This window comes from Nomia melanderi, chromosome 13 (assembly GCF_051020985.1).
Source record: "Nomia melanderi isolate GNS246 chromosome 13, iyNomMela1, whole genome shotgun sequence".
NCBI classification, from domain to species: Eukaryota; Metazoa; Arthropoda; class Insecta; order Hymenoptera; family Halictidae; genus Nomia; species Nomia melanderi.
In genome coordinates this window covers 7,193,816-7,210,661 of record NC_135011.1, presented here as the reverse complement: position 1 = coordinate 7,210,661, position 16,846 = coordinate 7,193,816, and the positions used below count along the sequence as shown (strand labels likewise).

The window sequence follows — 16,846 nt, the reverse complement described above, 5'->3', positions numbered from 1 at the left end:
GAGATTTTTCAATCTCATTGTACAGATTTCTAGTGTACCTCATTCAAGGCGGAAGTTTTTCGAAAGACCTCCCCCAAGATATAATACCCAAAATCATCACATTCGTTATTGTCCGTATATAATCCAGATGATCCACAGTTAGTGTCACCTCACGATCAGTGTTAAATGATAAAGGATAACCGTAAAGAATAAGAAGACTGAGCTGTTCAATGTTAACTTTGTATTTTTGTTAATAATCGTCGTGGGGAACCGGCCAGATTAAACGGCAACGATGATTACAACACAAAATATACAGGTAGTCGAGAGATTGTTTTCCCGGCGCCGTAGCGCTCGGAGCACCGTATGGCATAATAGTTACACATAATTTATCCAACTATAGCGTAATATCGTTCGTAAAAAAAATCTGTCGTCTCTGTTCCGTTCTCCCTCTCTCTCTCTCTCTCTCTACTTCCATCTATTCTTCATTCTCTCTTCATTCTCACTATAATTTCTCCACGTACCGCGACGCATTCCTCGAAACACACATTCACACCGACATTTCTATGTACAGTCACTCGCGTAATCTCTTTCTTTCCCTAACCGATTCCTCTACCCGCGTTTCGTCACGTCGAATCGCCGAGGAAACGCGTGCATGCGTGCATACATACGTGGTTGCGTGCGTGCGTGCGTGCTCACGGCTCCTTCGCACTACAATTATTATTTCCGACCTATCTAGAACAATAGCGGAGAATATCGCGCGTAGATTAAGAACGAGCTAACGCGCCGATAACCATTAAATCGATATTAATTATAATTATAATATAATCATCATAATAAAAATAATCCTTTAATTTTAACAATATATGTATATATATATATAATAGATCTTTCTTCATATATTTTATATATATATATATAGAGAGAGATTCTTTCTTGTTAATAAATAGAGCAACATATACATAATATTAATCGTCGCTATTATAACTCATAATTTTATATTACACGTAAAATGATCGCGTTCGCGAGCATAGCGGATTGCCATGGAGGGGGAGGGGGGTGGAGCGGAGGAGGGGAAAGTAGGGCGGCAAGATTAAAAGAAGGAAAGTGAAAGATTTTAACGGGTTTTTCTCTCTTACTCTCTTTATCTCATTTTCTCTCTCACATTTTCTCTCTTTGTATCGCACTCTCTCGATATATACTGTGTGTCTTTGCTCGTTCGATTAGAACACGTAACCCTATGTATACATATGTATAACACATGTGTTCAGATATATATATATACATATTTACAAAAAAGGAAAAAACCTCCCGGTGGTTCAACAACGATGATATATCCGCGAGACTAATTTTAAAGATTTAATTAATCGTGGGGTTTGCGTGGCGGTGAAACTGAGGACGCCCGTAACACGTCGGCCTCGAGAGAATCGCGAATCTAACAAACATCGTTCGTCACGACCGAAAACACCGTGGCGTCTCCACGATTCTAACATTTCTCCCCGGAGAATCACGGAAGAAGGGAACTAAAGCTGGGTGTCCATTCAACAGAGCGAGAACCGTCGACTGTTACCGCGAGTAACCTCTTAATCCTATGCCCAGCGACCAAAACATTTGCACCCTCTCAAACTCCAATATCACAATATCTTTGAATACGTTAAACATTTTTTAAAAGTACGTAACAAAATAAATCTATCCGAACCTCCCAAATCCTCGTTGGGATCCGATGAAGTTTGCTTCGAATCTTGCGTCCATAAATCCATCCGCGTGAGTTTTTCGTTGAAAAATGAACAATTTAGACGAAAATATTGTAACACCGACGCTCGGACAACGGCGAACGTTTTGGTCGCCAATGTGACGATTAACGGCGATCGCAAGTGGATTCCGTATTCAGATACGTTTCATAATTAATTACACCCAAACAGACGCAGGGTGATTCCGGGCGAGATGGCGCGATCTCATTAAAATTTTCGAACATTCCTGATTTTCTTTCGCACTGAATTTTCCACAGAGATCAATTTAACTGTTCTCCTTGTATAAGTATCATTCGTTTCCATAAATATATTTGATTCTTCGTTAGCTATTAATAACATTCACGACGTACTAGTTCTTAAAAAAGTGGATCATCTCTACCCGACTTACCCAACTTCAAGACGCGATAACAGTGAAACAAGGATGCGAAGAGAAAAGAGAACGCGTGGGGCTCGATGGGGTATCCGAGATTTTAGCGTGTCCGGATGTCACGAGGGGCGCGCGTTCGGAACTTAGGAACGAGACACTTGGACGCGGCGTTCTCGAAGAGGTAGAGCACGAATACGAAGCGATTGTTTCGATTGTATGATTGAAAGACACGAGGTTCAAGGACGCAAAAATGTGTGTATGTGCACACGCAACGTGTATGTGTGTGTGTGTGTACGTATGTATAATGAATGTGTGTGTTTGTGTGTATATATATATATGGATCGATTCTAGTGACGAGATCTGGCTACAGGTTTCACCGTTTCCATCCCTTTGTCTCTCACTCTCTCGTCATCGACTACAATTTTACACGAAGATCCTCTTTTCCTAGCCGATTTAACGATCAATCGATCATCGTCCGTCCCGACGGACCGTCGACAAATCAACTTCTCACTGGTTTAGGGGCGCTTATAAAAATACATAGAAAATATTTCTTTTTTTTCGGATCATTACATTATACACTGATCGTGTTTTCCCTGATTCGGCAAGAAAGCGCGGGCGATTCGAACGCGTGCTCGCGGCCACGCCGAGACGTTCGAAACGACAATCGACCCTTTTGTAACCGGATGACGATGGAAAAATTGCGGCGGTCCTCCTATAACGTTTTTTTTTTTGTTTTAGATTTGATCGGATCTTTTGGGATTGACGCATTCGAAACCGATTTCTTAAATTAACATTAGTTTTTTAATCGTGAGATGTTTGTAGTTATGATAAGTAACGAGCGAGATTGGAGAATATGAGAATAAAGGAATAGTTTCGAGACGACTATCGTTGCAATATAATAAATATTATATTACACGTTGCTGTAGATTTTACTACTTTAACCTCATCAGATTTCCGATTAGTGTCTGTTAACTGATCATAGCTATACGGGTCAGATTTTAGGTCATCGGTCTGGAATGCGTTCACCGTTTCACGCTGAAAGCTGCTCAGAATGCGATCCCATTGTACGTCAAGACTATCGATTACAATGTAATTTTGATTCGAATGAAAGTCACCGCGTGTAATCAATCGAGACTCGTCGAGATCAAGATCGAGATCTCTTCAATTTCAATCGTGCACCACTGACAATCGAAGGTTATAGAAGATAACTACTCCGATCATTGCATTTGAATCATTCCCAATGGTATTCAACATATCCAAAGAACTATTGAAATGTGGCAATCTTTAATTTACAATAAACCTGTACGTTTCATAAGGAAATCTGACTAAGCGCAAACCGTGCGTTCCCAAAATCTCGAACTAACTTTCCCCAAATCATCGTCAACGTAATCTCCCACGCGATATCCAACGACCAAACTGCAAATTACATTCGTCCGCGACAAACACGAGTGCATAAATCACGAAATAGAAACAGGCACAGGAAAAACAAGAATCCTACCACATTTCCAACCGATCAAGATTCCTAAGACACCGAATCAGTGTCCACTTAACCGTTTGTTCGAATTACTCCAAGAAATTCCGATTCCCTTTCGAAATCCGCATACGCAATTTCGAATTTGCATCAAAATTACTAATCGTACTGCCTATCGCGCAGCTCTGGTTATAGGAGGAGGGTCGCGTCGTCGACGAGAAAGAAAGCAGAAAAACCCAAAGGAACGTCGCCATCGAGCATCGGGGGTACGCGCCTCGATCGCGAGAGGGTTTCTATAGAGATCCATACATGTCGCGAGAGAGATCGTCCCGTGGAAGGCGCGAGAGGCCGAGCTCACGGGTTTCTTTCTCGTTTCTTTTACGCGCGCTCGTTTGCATGCGATCGAAACGCCTGCCCCGTACCGTTTCCCTCCCTCCCCACCCTATGTCTATCCAACTCTCCCTCTCCTTCTCTATCTAATTCGACGAATTCCTTCCCTGATTCCCGGAAGCTGCGGGCGGTATCGATTCGACGTCGTTCGGGGCCGAGTTGGTGCCTGTGGTGGTTTGCCAGTATCTCGTGACACCGGAATATTTCGTGCGCGTATCTACGCGCGATTCTCGCATCTGCATCTCGATCGTTCCTCGATCGCAAACAAGGGCATAAAACGCGACCGCCCCGTAAATAACGATCCCCAACGGCTTGCCCGTAACCGAGAGTATTCCCTTCTCTTTCCCTCCGTCGTGCCTCTTCCCTTTCTTCCTGCCTTTCGCGCGCGCGGTCTCTCATTCTTTCTCTCCTGCTCTTTCCTCGTTTCTCTTTTCACTTCTTTCTTTCTCTCTTCTTCTCTCTCTCTCTCTCTCTCTCTCTCTCTCTCTCTCCCCCCCTCTCTCTCTCCCTCTTTCTCTTTCTCCGTTGTTACTCTGCGGCGTCGCGAAAAACGCATCGAAGAGAATCGACACGACAACCCGAAGCCGTCGGTTGGCCGTCGAGGAAACGACCGCTCGAGCCGCGCCGAGAGATACCGTGTTTACCCGGCCGCGAGGAGAGCTAGGAATTTTCGTCTCGGCCGAGAGGAGCTGGTTTCATCTCGCTGGAGAAGCTAAATGCAAAACTTAGACGACCCCGGGCGAGGCGAGGGAAGAACCGGATGGAAAAATTCCGCGACGAGTGCCGTCTAACACGATCGTCGAGCGGAGCACGCGGGAATGGATTCGTTCGGATCGATCTCGTCACGGAGCCTCGAACGAGAGCAGGCATATTGTCTCGGTCGAATGTTCCCGCTGGTTTTCCCACAGATTGCACCTGTTAAGCGTATTCGACCATTTCCGTTAAGATTCCGAGCGTAAATAGTTTTCCAATTTGCATATCGATGCCCGGCGAACTCTTGCTGCGATATCTCTTCTGTTCCGGATTTATACCGGGTGGACCGTCCACTTGTGTTTACGGGCGAGCTGAGAATTGACGCGAGTTCATTTTTAGATTTAAACGTTCGAGAGGTATTTACTTACTTGGACACCCTGTCTATTAAGTGCGCCAACTTACGGTGTCAACGGTATTGCACAACAGAATAATCTCGATCTTCCGTTTGCTCGGAAATGATACAAACACTATCGCTAGAAAAATAAATAACAAATCATCGAGTCCGATTAACAAGCTATCTCAAATATACAGAACTCTCTGAACAAGGTTTATTTACCCGTTGGCACACCTAACATCACCCCTGTATCTCCCCTGGTCGACGAGACCGTCAACCGTAGAAAATTCCAAGATCAACATCGAATAATCACCCGAACCGGAGACCCACGTACCCGAGAGGCGCGAGACGAATAATTCCCTCGAGATCCCCGTTTCAATAAAACTACCCGCGACTATATGTACAATGATCACACGAGAGACGATCTCTTATGTACTACATGGACGAGGCCCGCGGCCTGTCGCCGCGGGTCTCCTAAATATCACGCGTCCGTGTCCGCACGACCGTCGAAACGCGTCGGCGCCTGGCAAGAAGACTCCTGGTAGCTGATCCTCGTGCCCGTCGATCGCTGGCGAGCCGGCGGCGACGATCGACGACAACGGATCAGTCGTTGACGGCAGCCATCGTGTTCCGCCTAAAGGTCTCCGTCGTGTCCTCGTCGCCCGGCGATGAGAGAGGAAGCTGGGCCGCGCGCGAACACGGGCAAGAAAGGTCGAAAAAGGGGCTCAGCGATTTAGGGGATGAAGATGGCAACGCGGGAGGACCAGCGACGTTCGATGAGCTCCTACAGAGGCAAGCGGCCGGACAAAAGACAAAAAGATAGTTCTGGTTACAACGAAGAACCCATTTTACTGGTTGCACGGCGGCGAGGCATGACTTTGGGGATGGTTCCTAGCGGACGCGTGCGTAGCCTCTCGCTTGAGCCTCTGCTTCAGGTGAACCTTCGCGTGCCGCTTCTTCTCGTCGCTCCTCGCGAACTTGCGTCCACATTGGTCGCAGCAGAACGGTTTTTCTCCGGTGTGCGTCCTGACGTGGGTGGTCAGGTGGTCGCTCCTGGAGAAGGACCTCATGCAGATGCGGCACTGAAACGGCTTCTGGCCGGTGTGGATGCGTATGTGGCGGGTGAGCTCGTCGCTGCGCGAGAACCTGCGGTCGCACCCGTCCACCGGGCATGCGTACGGCCGTTCGTGCACGGGCGTCTTGCTCGGTCGGTTTGGGTACTTCCTTGGCTTCACTGGCACCAGCCTGAGCGGCAGAGCGCTCTGCTGGTAAACCTGCGTGAGGATTTCGTGGCCCTTGGACGTGCTGGGGTTGTACTCAGCGAGCTGCACGCCGGTCGTACCGGCCGACAACGGCGGCGGCGGTTGCTGCTGCTGGGGCTGTTGGGGTTGGTTGGCTTGGGGAGGCTGCTGTTGTTGTTGTTGCTGCTGCTGTTGCTGCTGCTGAGGAACCGCTGGGCCGTAACCGCTGGTCCCTGTTGGTTCTTGCTTCAGCGCGGTCTCCTGGTGATGATGATGGGGGTGGTGATGGGACAGCAGGCTAGGGTCGTAGGCTTCCTCGTGCGCGGTCAGCCAGCCGGCCGGCGTGGTGGTTGGCGTATCGTGGTAGCCGGGCGGTGGGGGTGGCTTCGACTCGACCTGGAGGAGTTCGACGGTCTCGCCGCCGTACGGCGCCGAGTGAAGACTCGGATGTAGGAATGGTTGACCCGTCAAGGTGAGGGTCGGCGAGGGTAACGGACCCCAGAGCTCCTGGCTGCTGGGCTGCTGTTGCGGCTGTTGCTGGGTCTGCTGCTGGGGACTTTGCAGAGTGTTCAGGGCAGAGGATTGCGTGCAGGTGGTGGTGAACACGCCGCGGTAGGTCAACGTCGGGACGTTGCAGATGTTGCCGCTGGTGGCTGGCACCGAGGACACCGAGGACGTCGAATGAGGGGACGAATAGAGGATCACTCCGCCTTGGAGAACGTTGCAACGATCGGTATCCTCTTGAGTCTGGTGATGACGGGGTGGACTGGTGGACGGTGGTGCGCCAGGTGTGCCCGTGTCCTGAGACTCTTGGTGATGGTGATGCCGGTGATCCCTGCCGGCAGAGGTAGCCGTCTCATCGTCCTCCGGGGTCGCCTCCTCCAGCGATAGGTCCTCGCCTGCCAGGCTGCCTGAAAATCACCCATCGGATCCACGATCAGTCTCGCAGGGCACAGGTGAACGAATACGATCGCTCGCGTAGCGATTCCTCGAACTGGGACGCGCGCCGGCTGAACGGATCGACAGGAAGGACCGCGCGATACGAGGGTAGCTTTATCTGCGTAGCCTACCGGCCGGCTACTATCTGTCTGCATCCTGTCGTCCCGTTACTTCCTTCCTAAAACCGTGCGCGCGCTCATCTCTCGTTCCCCATGCCTACCAACTACGAAGTCGCCGACCGCCTCCCAAAACCAGGAGGAGTGGACCGGCGTCATCCGGTTTGGTCGCGTCAAAAAATCAAACGGATTTTGGTCCCGGGCCTAAACCACGCATAGACGAACAGTTTGCTCCCGTCCATAGTTATCGTGTGCAATCTCTTCGATGAAGCTTGAAACGCGAACGATTCAGATGCAGGAGAACAAAGAAGCTAAGGTAAGCTGAAAAATCGAAGACAGGATGCACCGAGGATGCAGCGAAAACCCGGCAAAGTTTCCCCGTCGATAAAAGTCCTCCGACGTGCGTCCGCCGGCGTGACGGAGGGTGGTTGTGCGTTGCTCCGGATGAACGGCGGTGGGAGAGGCACACGGGAGCATGAATGAACCGGCGAAAGGGGGGTCGGTGGGAGGCGGAGGCGGAGGCGGAGGCGGAGAGCGATGCAGGGACGCCGGAGGAGGGTTTCTGAATGTCGGGGTCGCCGAGTATTGATCCGGCGACGCGGGAGCCAGCCGGGTTCGATATTAGCCGTTTTCGCGAGCGGACAACCCCGCGCGGTGTACGCGGGCTGTGCACGTACGTACGTCACACGCGCGGCGGGCACCTCCGGGACGGCCGACCGGCCGGGCCGATGATTTCCCCGCGGCGAGTGAAATCGACAGCGGGAAAGCCGGGTTTTCGGAGGGGTGCTCGGCGCAGCCACGAGGGTAGCAGCAGCGGGCAAGAGTTGGCGGATATGCGGAAAGCGAAAGTCGGCAGGGCGGGCCGCGGGGACGCGGAGCGAGCGTTCGCGGCGAGCACGGTGCAAGTGCAAGGTCGGTCGGTGTTCGAAACGGTCGGTCCTATATTCCGCGTGGCGCGTTCTCTCTCCCTTCCCGCGCGTATTCGCTTCCCGGCGGGGACTCCCCGGCGGATGGGCGAACCGATCGCTCCGCCGAGCCGGCTCGGCGTCACGATTCTTCGTTGTAAACGTCCTCGGAGGACGGATTCGGCGGCGGACTTACAAGGTACTGGTTCTCAACGCGAAAAGTATAAGCTCGACAGAGGACTCTAGAAGGTAGCATTCGGGAGACACGTGTACAACAGATGTGTTCTCGCAGATATCAAGTTGACTCGGCGAACGTGTTTCTCCGTTCGTTTCGCTGTGTTCGTTTAAAGGACTGCAGATTTGTTAGGTACCTGAAATAGGAGGTGGCTCGACGAGCGCGGAGGGGCCGAAGAAGGACGGTAAATCGCTGCTGGTGGTAACCGGCGTGTTTAGGTCACCTGGCTTATCCTTGTCGGCAGACTCCTGCAGATCGTCCCTGCAATCTCTCGCGCATTCCTTCTCGTCGTTGACTGGCTGTAGCCGCCGTTTGCCGTCCGCGGTGTCGCTGGACGGCGACGGGGCGTCGATGTGCCGGTGTTGCTGGTGATCGTCTAGCCTCGGGTGATGGGGATGATGATGATGATGGTGATGGTGGCGGGCATGATGGTCCGCCGCGTCGGTGTTGTTCTGGTGTTGCGCGTGCAGCGGCACGCAGGTGGCTAGCGACAGACTTGGTATCGTCTTGGTGTTGTTGTTATTGTTGTTGTTGAGGTTGTTGTTGTTGTTATTGCAGCCGGTTGACGAGGCGCAAGTGGTCGGTGCCGGTGTCGAGCTGCCGCCGCCCCCGCCGCCGCCGACGCCGCACACGATCGAGTTCGACGAGGTGGCCGTGTTGTACGGCAGACACGCGTCGAAGCTTAGCTGGACCGTTTGGAGATTGAAGGTCGGATGGTGATGATGATGGTGATGATGACCGAGCGGCGGCGAGGAGAGCAAGAACGGGCTGGTGGCCGCGTGGGGCTGCGAGCCCACCACTTCCATGCCGTCCATCGTCATCCTCTGTAGCTGCTGATCGCCTCCCTGTCCGCCGGCGGAAACCTCCTCGGTACCGCACTGCGTGTCCTCGCCTGCGGTTGTATCGTTCAACGCTATTATTATGGTTAAAATGGTTGTCCTCCCCGTTCGGTCGTCTTTATACTCTTTTTGTTTTTCTCAAATCACGACAAAACCTTCTTTCCACACCACTCTCTCTTTCTCTCTCTCTAGCATACGCTGTGTTATCGTTCACTCTCTATCTACCCGGTTCTCGCGTTTCTACGTGTCCTCTCACCGTGAAAACCCCTAAGGAAGGCACGCGGCTGAGGTGTATGTTAGTCTTTCAAAGAGGTGCCTTTTTTTTAGTCGATCCTCCCTTTACAACCCTTCCTCTCGGTCTCTTCTCCGTGCAACGACACCGGTGTGTAGCGTGGTGCCGCTAATCGATAATCCCGCGCGATCACGGTATACACGAGCACACCGAGAAACAGTGGGAAAAAAAGGAGTCCGCGGCGCGAGAATCGGTCGCGCGGATTGACTCTCCGTCCTGTGTCGTTCCTCTTTTCCTCGTCTCCCTTTCGTACCCACCTTTCTATCCCTCTCTCTCTCTCTCCCTCTCTCTCTCGCTCTCTCTCTCTCTCTCTCTCTCTCGGCTAGAGTCACTGGGTTAGTAGTCAAGCGAACACGTAGCACGCGCTCTCCCCCTTTTTTATCCGTCGCGCGGCACGCGCCGCGAGGTCTCTCTCCTTCGGCGAGGCAGACACGAGGGAGCGGACGCCGGGCGGCAAAAACCGTGTCCCGATCGCTCGCCGCTCTCTGCTCTTCCTTTTCTTCCCCTTTCTCTCCCCTCTCTCTATTTCTCTAGCGCGCGCGGGCGCACTGGGAGCGATTTCTCGCCGCGAGATCGCACACCACCGGGAGAGCTTCGTGAACAACCACCACCAAGCACAAAATGACAAAAAGAAAAGGGAAACCACTACCACCACCACCAAGTAGCAAGATAGCGAGCGTCCGACGTGAGAATGAAAGAAACCTCGAGTCTCACCGGTTCGTTCCAGACACCGATCCTGGATCGGGGCTCGCGCGGCGTTTTCTAGGTACCGGCGCGCCAACGAGGGGATGAAGATTGTACACGGTGCGCGCGCGACACGATTAAGAAGCGTTCGCCGGCATTCGCCGGTAGAAAAGTCCGCTGGTTCGCGTGCGTTCGTTCGTTCGTTGAATGGTTCGTTCGACCCAGGTATCAGGCTCGCGTTCGAGAAGCTCGTTCGCCGGTCTCTTCACTCGCGGGATGGAATCCTGCGCGCGGCGACGACGATCTCGCGCGGCCGTTCCGTGTGTGTGTAGGTGAGGGCGCGCGAGCGCGCGACCGCGCGCTTATTTGTCGTCCCGTTGTTCTCCGTCCTTTTCTTTCTCCTTCTCCCTTGTCTCCTTCTTCTACTCCCCCTCTCTCTCTCTTTCTCTGTCTATCGCACACACCCTCTCTGTCCCGGCTCCGTTCAGGTTCAACCGCGAAGAGCGCGAGCGTGTGTAGGCAGAGGGACAGAAGGAACTCGTATACGCGTCCGTGTGTCTGACTGTTACACCTCTTTACAAGGCTTGCGCGCGCGCGCGCGCGTGTGTGTGTGTGTACGCGGTCGGAGAGAGAAGAGGAAACGGATCGCGCGCGAGTCCGGAATTCTCTCTTGGCTCTCGGAGGACGCGCGATGTGCGTGGGGGTCGCGCACGAACTGAGCCGAGCGGCGGCGCGCCCCGTAGTTTTATGAATGGACCGCGGAGACTGTCCCATATTTGGAAGCGGCGAGTCGAACGCCAGCCAATCCCCGCTCTGCGGCCCCCTATCAACGCGAGGATGTGTTGGCCGAGCGTATATAGCCGCCCAGCGTCCGTGCAGACGTACACACGCGCCAGCTGCCCCCACCACGTCGCCCACAATGCGAGCCGCTGCTCCGCTCGCGCCGCCACCTATCTCTCTCTCTCATTCGCTCCGCGATCTCCCCTCCAAGCTGCCACGGCGTCGCGGCGGTCCGACCGCCGCCGCCGCCCCTCTTCATTCCGCCCCCATCGCATTCTTCCCCGTTTTCCCCTCCGACGCTCCCACCAACCGACTAGGCAGCCCCCACCACGCGACCACGTCGCTCTCGGTTCTCCAGTGACGTAGACGCGGCGCGTGACGTAGGAACCGCGCGACCGTGCTTCTTCTCCCTTCGAGGCGGGCTCGAAGGCGCGCCGCTTCGCGCCGGGTGTCTTGGTTGGCTTGCTTTTTTACCGGGATTCTTTTTATCTTGGGATTCTTCATGCTTTCCAGGTTGCTTCTGGTGTGCTTTTCTTTGGGGGCGTGGTTCTCGATCAGAAGAATTTTGAAGTGTTGGGCTGGGGATGATCGATAGATGTTTCAAGTGCGTGATGATTGGTTTGCTTGGAATTTGGAAGATTCGAAGTTCGTGTTTTGGTTTCTTGGGTACGTTTGTCCTGGTGAGGATCTTTGGTTCGATGAGAGGGTGGATGGAGCTGCTTCTTGTGCTCGTTCGGTGCAGCCTGTTCTCCTGCGTGCGATTTACTGAATGCGGCTGCTCCTCGCGCCCTCCCCTCGGTTTTGTTGTTTGCGTAAGCTCGTGACGTTGTCGGCGCCGGCGTACGGACGCCTCGTGTCGCTCTTTCCCTCTGCTGCTGTGACAGGCGTCGGGTATCGTTTGAGAACCTGCGGATGCCGGCTCTCCTCTGTGTACCTTCTCGAGGCACGCGTATCGATCGAAAGCTCGACGAGGGATGGAAGCTGTTCCTTGTTAGCCGCTCGCGAGGATCACGCGGGTTACTTGATGCTCGGGTAGATCTCTAATATCTTGAAGGGAAACGATGTTTGCAACGTATGAACACTTTTGTTCTTTATGGCTGTGGGTATTCTACTTTCTTCGCGTTTGGGGAAGAATCATTGATGTGAAGTTTACAGTTTCATTTACTACATGAGCAAAGGTGTTCAGTTTTGGGGTGTGTCTGATACATGACGGGGCACTACTACTTATTCCGAATTTCTCTTTAGGAATGTTTGTTCGTCGATTTATGCCTACAAATCTGGATGAGATGAAATACGAAGATGATGGTACCGGAATATTGATTGTAGCGTTTACATTAATATCGTTGTCAAATCTATATTATGTTTATTTAAAACATCGAGCGTCGCGAAATGTTTACGAACTTTTTAGTCATTTTTCTAATATCTTCCCTATCTATACATACCCTTTCTTGTTGTCAAATATTCACCGGGACGTACCAATTACTCTCACGATGCACAATGTTTCAATGTTCAACTCAAAACACGTTAGTATAGAATCTATCACTACCATATTTTCATCAATCCGGTAGTCCTAAAGTCCCTCAAGTGCGTATCTTAAAACACGTGTTCTACCCCGACCCATCAGGGTATTAGAAACGATACTAGTCTCTTCATAAAACAAAGTCAATCTAGAATACTAAAGTCTCAATCGAAAAGGTAAAGAATCAACAGGTGACAGAGAAAAGCTTCGCGACACTGCGTTCCTGTTCCAGACTGCGGAGCGTTTCGATCGGTCGGCATGAGAACGGCACGGTATATCGGGCGTTTAAAAGAAATCCCTACCAATCGGTGAGTTCATAAATTCCTGACGCTAGCTCTAGTGCCAGCAAAACCTCGACAAATTTTTTTCAACACAGCTTAGAAAACTTTGAACACTTACCGCAGTATCCCTAGCTGGAACAAATCTATGAACACTTCCAGCATCCTATCTCTCAAAAACGAGTCCACTTTACTCAAACAGCAATGATTTTCCATTTTGTATACGCATTAACTACCACGGAGTAATTCCTAACGAGACGGTTCGATTTCATTTAGAATATCAAATACCTTTCTAAATTATTTTCAGTACTATACTGAATCTCGCACAGTAGCTTAATCCACTAATCTTCTTACATATATTTACTATCACAAACATATACCTCCTTCTCCTCTTACGATGTAATAATTCTGTTCAAAACACTCCACCACCTCCCCCGATTTACCCCAATAAAAATCCTCGTACATTCTGTTCCCTAGTCACATACCAAAGCATCAAGTCCCTACTCTGTCCTCGAAACCACCCATTCCTCTCTACAACGTTTCCCCCCGTACCAGGTGGCAAAGTTCATTTAAAGTTCATTCACTTCCCATGTAATTTCCGAAACGTTGCTCGGCACTCGAAACATGGAACAGCCTGTACGTCCATGCGAACGGGCGGTCCGCGTTCCGTTCCGGGCCGCGTTCGCCAGGCAAAGGAGCAATTTCCTGTGGCAAACGGCGTGGCCCGGCCTCGCCACCACCTGTAAGAGCCCCGGCCGCGCGCGTGCCACACGTTCTAGCGTACGTACCGCTTGTGCATGCGTGCGTGCGGCTCGGCCGGTTGTTACGAGCGCGGCACACGCGCGCCTCTGCGCACGCGCGAACGATCTTTTTCTCTCGCGGGCGTCGCGCAACCACCTGATGCCCTATTTGGGGCCACGCACGGCCACGCGACCATTCTCCGTCTCTCTTTTTCGTTTTCCTCTCCCCTCTAGCCGCACACTCGCGCCAACCGCACACAGACACGCTCTCTATCTCTATCTCTTCCTACGTCTCTATCACCGGGACACTCGCCTCCCCCTCTATCTTTCCATTTTCCATAGCCCCCTGAGAGCTATTATCCTCCGATAGCTCGTCCCCTGCTCTCGATCTTGCTCCTCCATCTTGTCGCGAATCTTCTATCCAAGATTTCACAAGCGCATCCTCTGTACTCGATCACTCGCGCTCTCAGCATCTTCATTTTCCCGTCGCCTTTCGCTTCCTTCGGGTTTCTCCCATTTCCCGATTCCTCCGCGGTCCGATCCGCGATGGCGACCGCGATGGCCGCCGGACCCAAGCGATCCCCGAGGGGTACGCAAAACGGTGACTAAAAAAGGGCCGTCGGATTTACCGCTGTCAATTCCCGGCACTAAAGACACACCGTAGGAGGCAGGCGATCGGTGTAAAACGAGCCCGCGCCCGTGTTTCTCGATTTGGCTATCACTCCGCGCGTTTCAACTTCATTCCGTGTCCCCCTGCCGCCGCCCACCCCCTTCAACGACCATCGATCCTTTTTCCCTACCCCCGTGCACCGTGTTCCCGTTTTCTTTTCTCGTTTTGCCGGCTACGTTCCCCTTCCACCCCGGCCGCGCTCGGTAATTTCTCTCTTTAATCCGAGCCTTTTACGAGCACGTCCGCGAACGAGCGAGCGAGCGTGCGTGCGTGCGCGCGAGGACGCGTAAACGGAAGCGATTTGATAAGACGGAAGAGCGTTTATCGGGCGACGTGCGTTCACTCGCGATGGAGGCTTCCACGCGACGGATAACGGAGATAAAGCGGCGCGGCGACGACTTACCGCTGGGAGCCACAGGAAAATTAAAGAGGAACGACGATGATTTACGGTGTCGCGCGACAGAGACTGGGTGCGACTGACTTGCGGTCTGTTCCTTCCGGATCATGATATTTTTTTCGGTAGGCAATACTGTGTAACGGGAAAAATTGTCTCGCAACGAGACAGGTTGCGAGATAATGAGTTAGACGGCTTGTGGTTAGAAGTATTTGAATATTTAATGCGGGCGGTGGAATGGTTTTTGTTTCGTTTTGCGTTGAGCAGTTGGAGAGATCGATGAAGGCTCTTTAGTTTTCGTTGGTATTTACTTTGACGATCGTGTCGATATGTATAGGGATATGTATCGGGTTCTTCGGAATGGTCGGTTTTGATTTTTCGAAACTGCTGCTCGATTTCACGTGGATTTAAAGTCTAAATGTCGCGTAAACTGTTGGTCTACGACAAACCGGTTTCCGCGGCACCGATTAATCGTTTCATTCAAGGGTTGCCATTTTCATATTACCGATATCTTTAAAGTCTACGGCACGTGGAGCCTAAAACGGATGCTGTGTTCCCTTCACTTCGTATCAGAGCTACGTTGTTCGTTAGACACTTCCTACAGTCCCACGATGTTTTTAATTATATTCAGATTAATATCATTGGTTTATATATTTCATTAAAAGTACATCGGAAACAGTGAATATCCATTGAATAACAGCTTCCCAACTCAAGAATCATCAACATAAATAATCAGATACAACTTAATTTTATCAAATTATTTTCCTAAGTTCTCGTTAAAAATGTGTATCTCGTAAAAATGTATATGTTATCTAACACCAAGTTAGTCGTTACACATTTCAATGTAGCGTTCACATCGTAATATACAAAGGAATACCACAGATAAGTCAACTGAAAGGCAACAGAAACATAGTTCAACGAAGCTTAATCCAACTAAGTGAAACTTCCCTGTGAACGTCCCTCAGAGATACGACTAGACATCGTAGTTAACCTAGTACTTCCCAAAGAATCTTGTCTTATACAGAGACCGGGTCAACCGAGACATCCTGTCCAAATCCACGATTGAAAGAGCGGACGAGCAAGCGAGCGAGCGAAGCGTGGGCGTCGCGCGTGCATCGATCTCGGGCCGCGACGTAATCCCGGCTCGCTGCTCTCCGCATCGCGTAGCCGCCTTCTGGCGCGAAAACAAAACGTTTCTAAAATTACCGGCGGCACTCGAGAAAGCCGGTGGGCGCGGACTATTCGCGGCGCGACTCGACGCGATTTTGCGCGGGCGACCGGCTCTATTTCGGGCCGCCACGCAACCACCTGAGCCGGCCAGCATCCCCAAATACCCGGGATGACTAGCGGGTTAGTGCGCGCCTCCGATCTTTCCCGCGAGCACGGCCACTGGGGATGAGTCAGTCAACCGATGTAGAACACTTTTTGGCAGCCGGTCAGAGGTCTCAGGGTTCCCGTATCGCCGCGATCCTTCTTTATTTGATGGTACATTTCCGCAGGACGTTTTTAAAGGTTGTGTCGCGACCCTCATAGGGTGATTCTACGTAAGAAAACTCAAAATTCATTTTAAGTCTGCCAACCGATGTAGAATACCTTTTGGCAGTAGGTCAGAGGTCTCAGGGTTCCCGTATCGCCGCGATCCTTCTTTATTTGATGGTACATTTCCGCAGGACGTTTCTAAAGGTTGTGTCGCGACCCTCATAGGGTGATTCTACGTAAGAAAACTCAAAATTCATTTTAAGTCTGCCAATCGATGTAGAATACCTTTTGGCAGTAGGTCAGAGGTCTCAGGGTTCCCGTATCGCCGCGATCCTTCTTTATTTGACGGTAATTTTGCGCAGAATGCTCCTAAAGGTCATGTGGCGACTATCATAGAGTGATTGTACATCTTCGATTTGATGTAAGAAAACTCAAAATTCATTTTAAATCAGCCAATCGATGTAGAATTCTTTTTGGCAGCAGGTCAGAGGTCTCAGGGTTCCCGTATCGCTGCGATCCTTCTTCATCTTGGAATCGATGGTACTTTTGTGCTGGGTGTTTCTAAAGGTCATGTCACGACCATCATAGTGTAATTTTATATCTTCGTTTTGATACAAGTCGACGAAAAATTGATTTTAAGACAATAAAACGATGTAGAACACTCTTTGGCAGCTGGTTCTTTATTTGATGGTA

The 16,846-nt window shown here is 51.2% G+C and overlaps 1 protein-coding gene across 4 annotated transcripts in view; it reads right to left on the bottom strand.

Annotated features, from left to right (window-relative positions):
* Nucleotides 1-205: 205 nt before the first annotated feature.
* LOC116423981 (uncharacterized) overlaps nucleotides 206-16,846 on the bottom strand; it is a 45,178-nt gene continuing 28,537 nt past the window's right edge. For 2 of the 4 annotated variants that reach the window (XM_076373073.1, XM_031969821.2), the window contains exons 2-3: nucleotides 8,615-9,370; nucleotides 206-7,194 (exon numbers count right to left, since the gene is read on the bottom strand). In XM_076373073.1, the coding sequence (XP_076229188.1) occupies nucleotides 5,891-7,194; nucleotides 8,615-9,370 (2,060 nt within the window). In that variant the 3' untranslated portion in view covers nucleotides 206-5,890. The other 2 variants (XM_076373074.1, XM_031969823.2) reach the window with 2 other exon arrangements.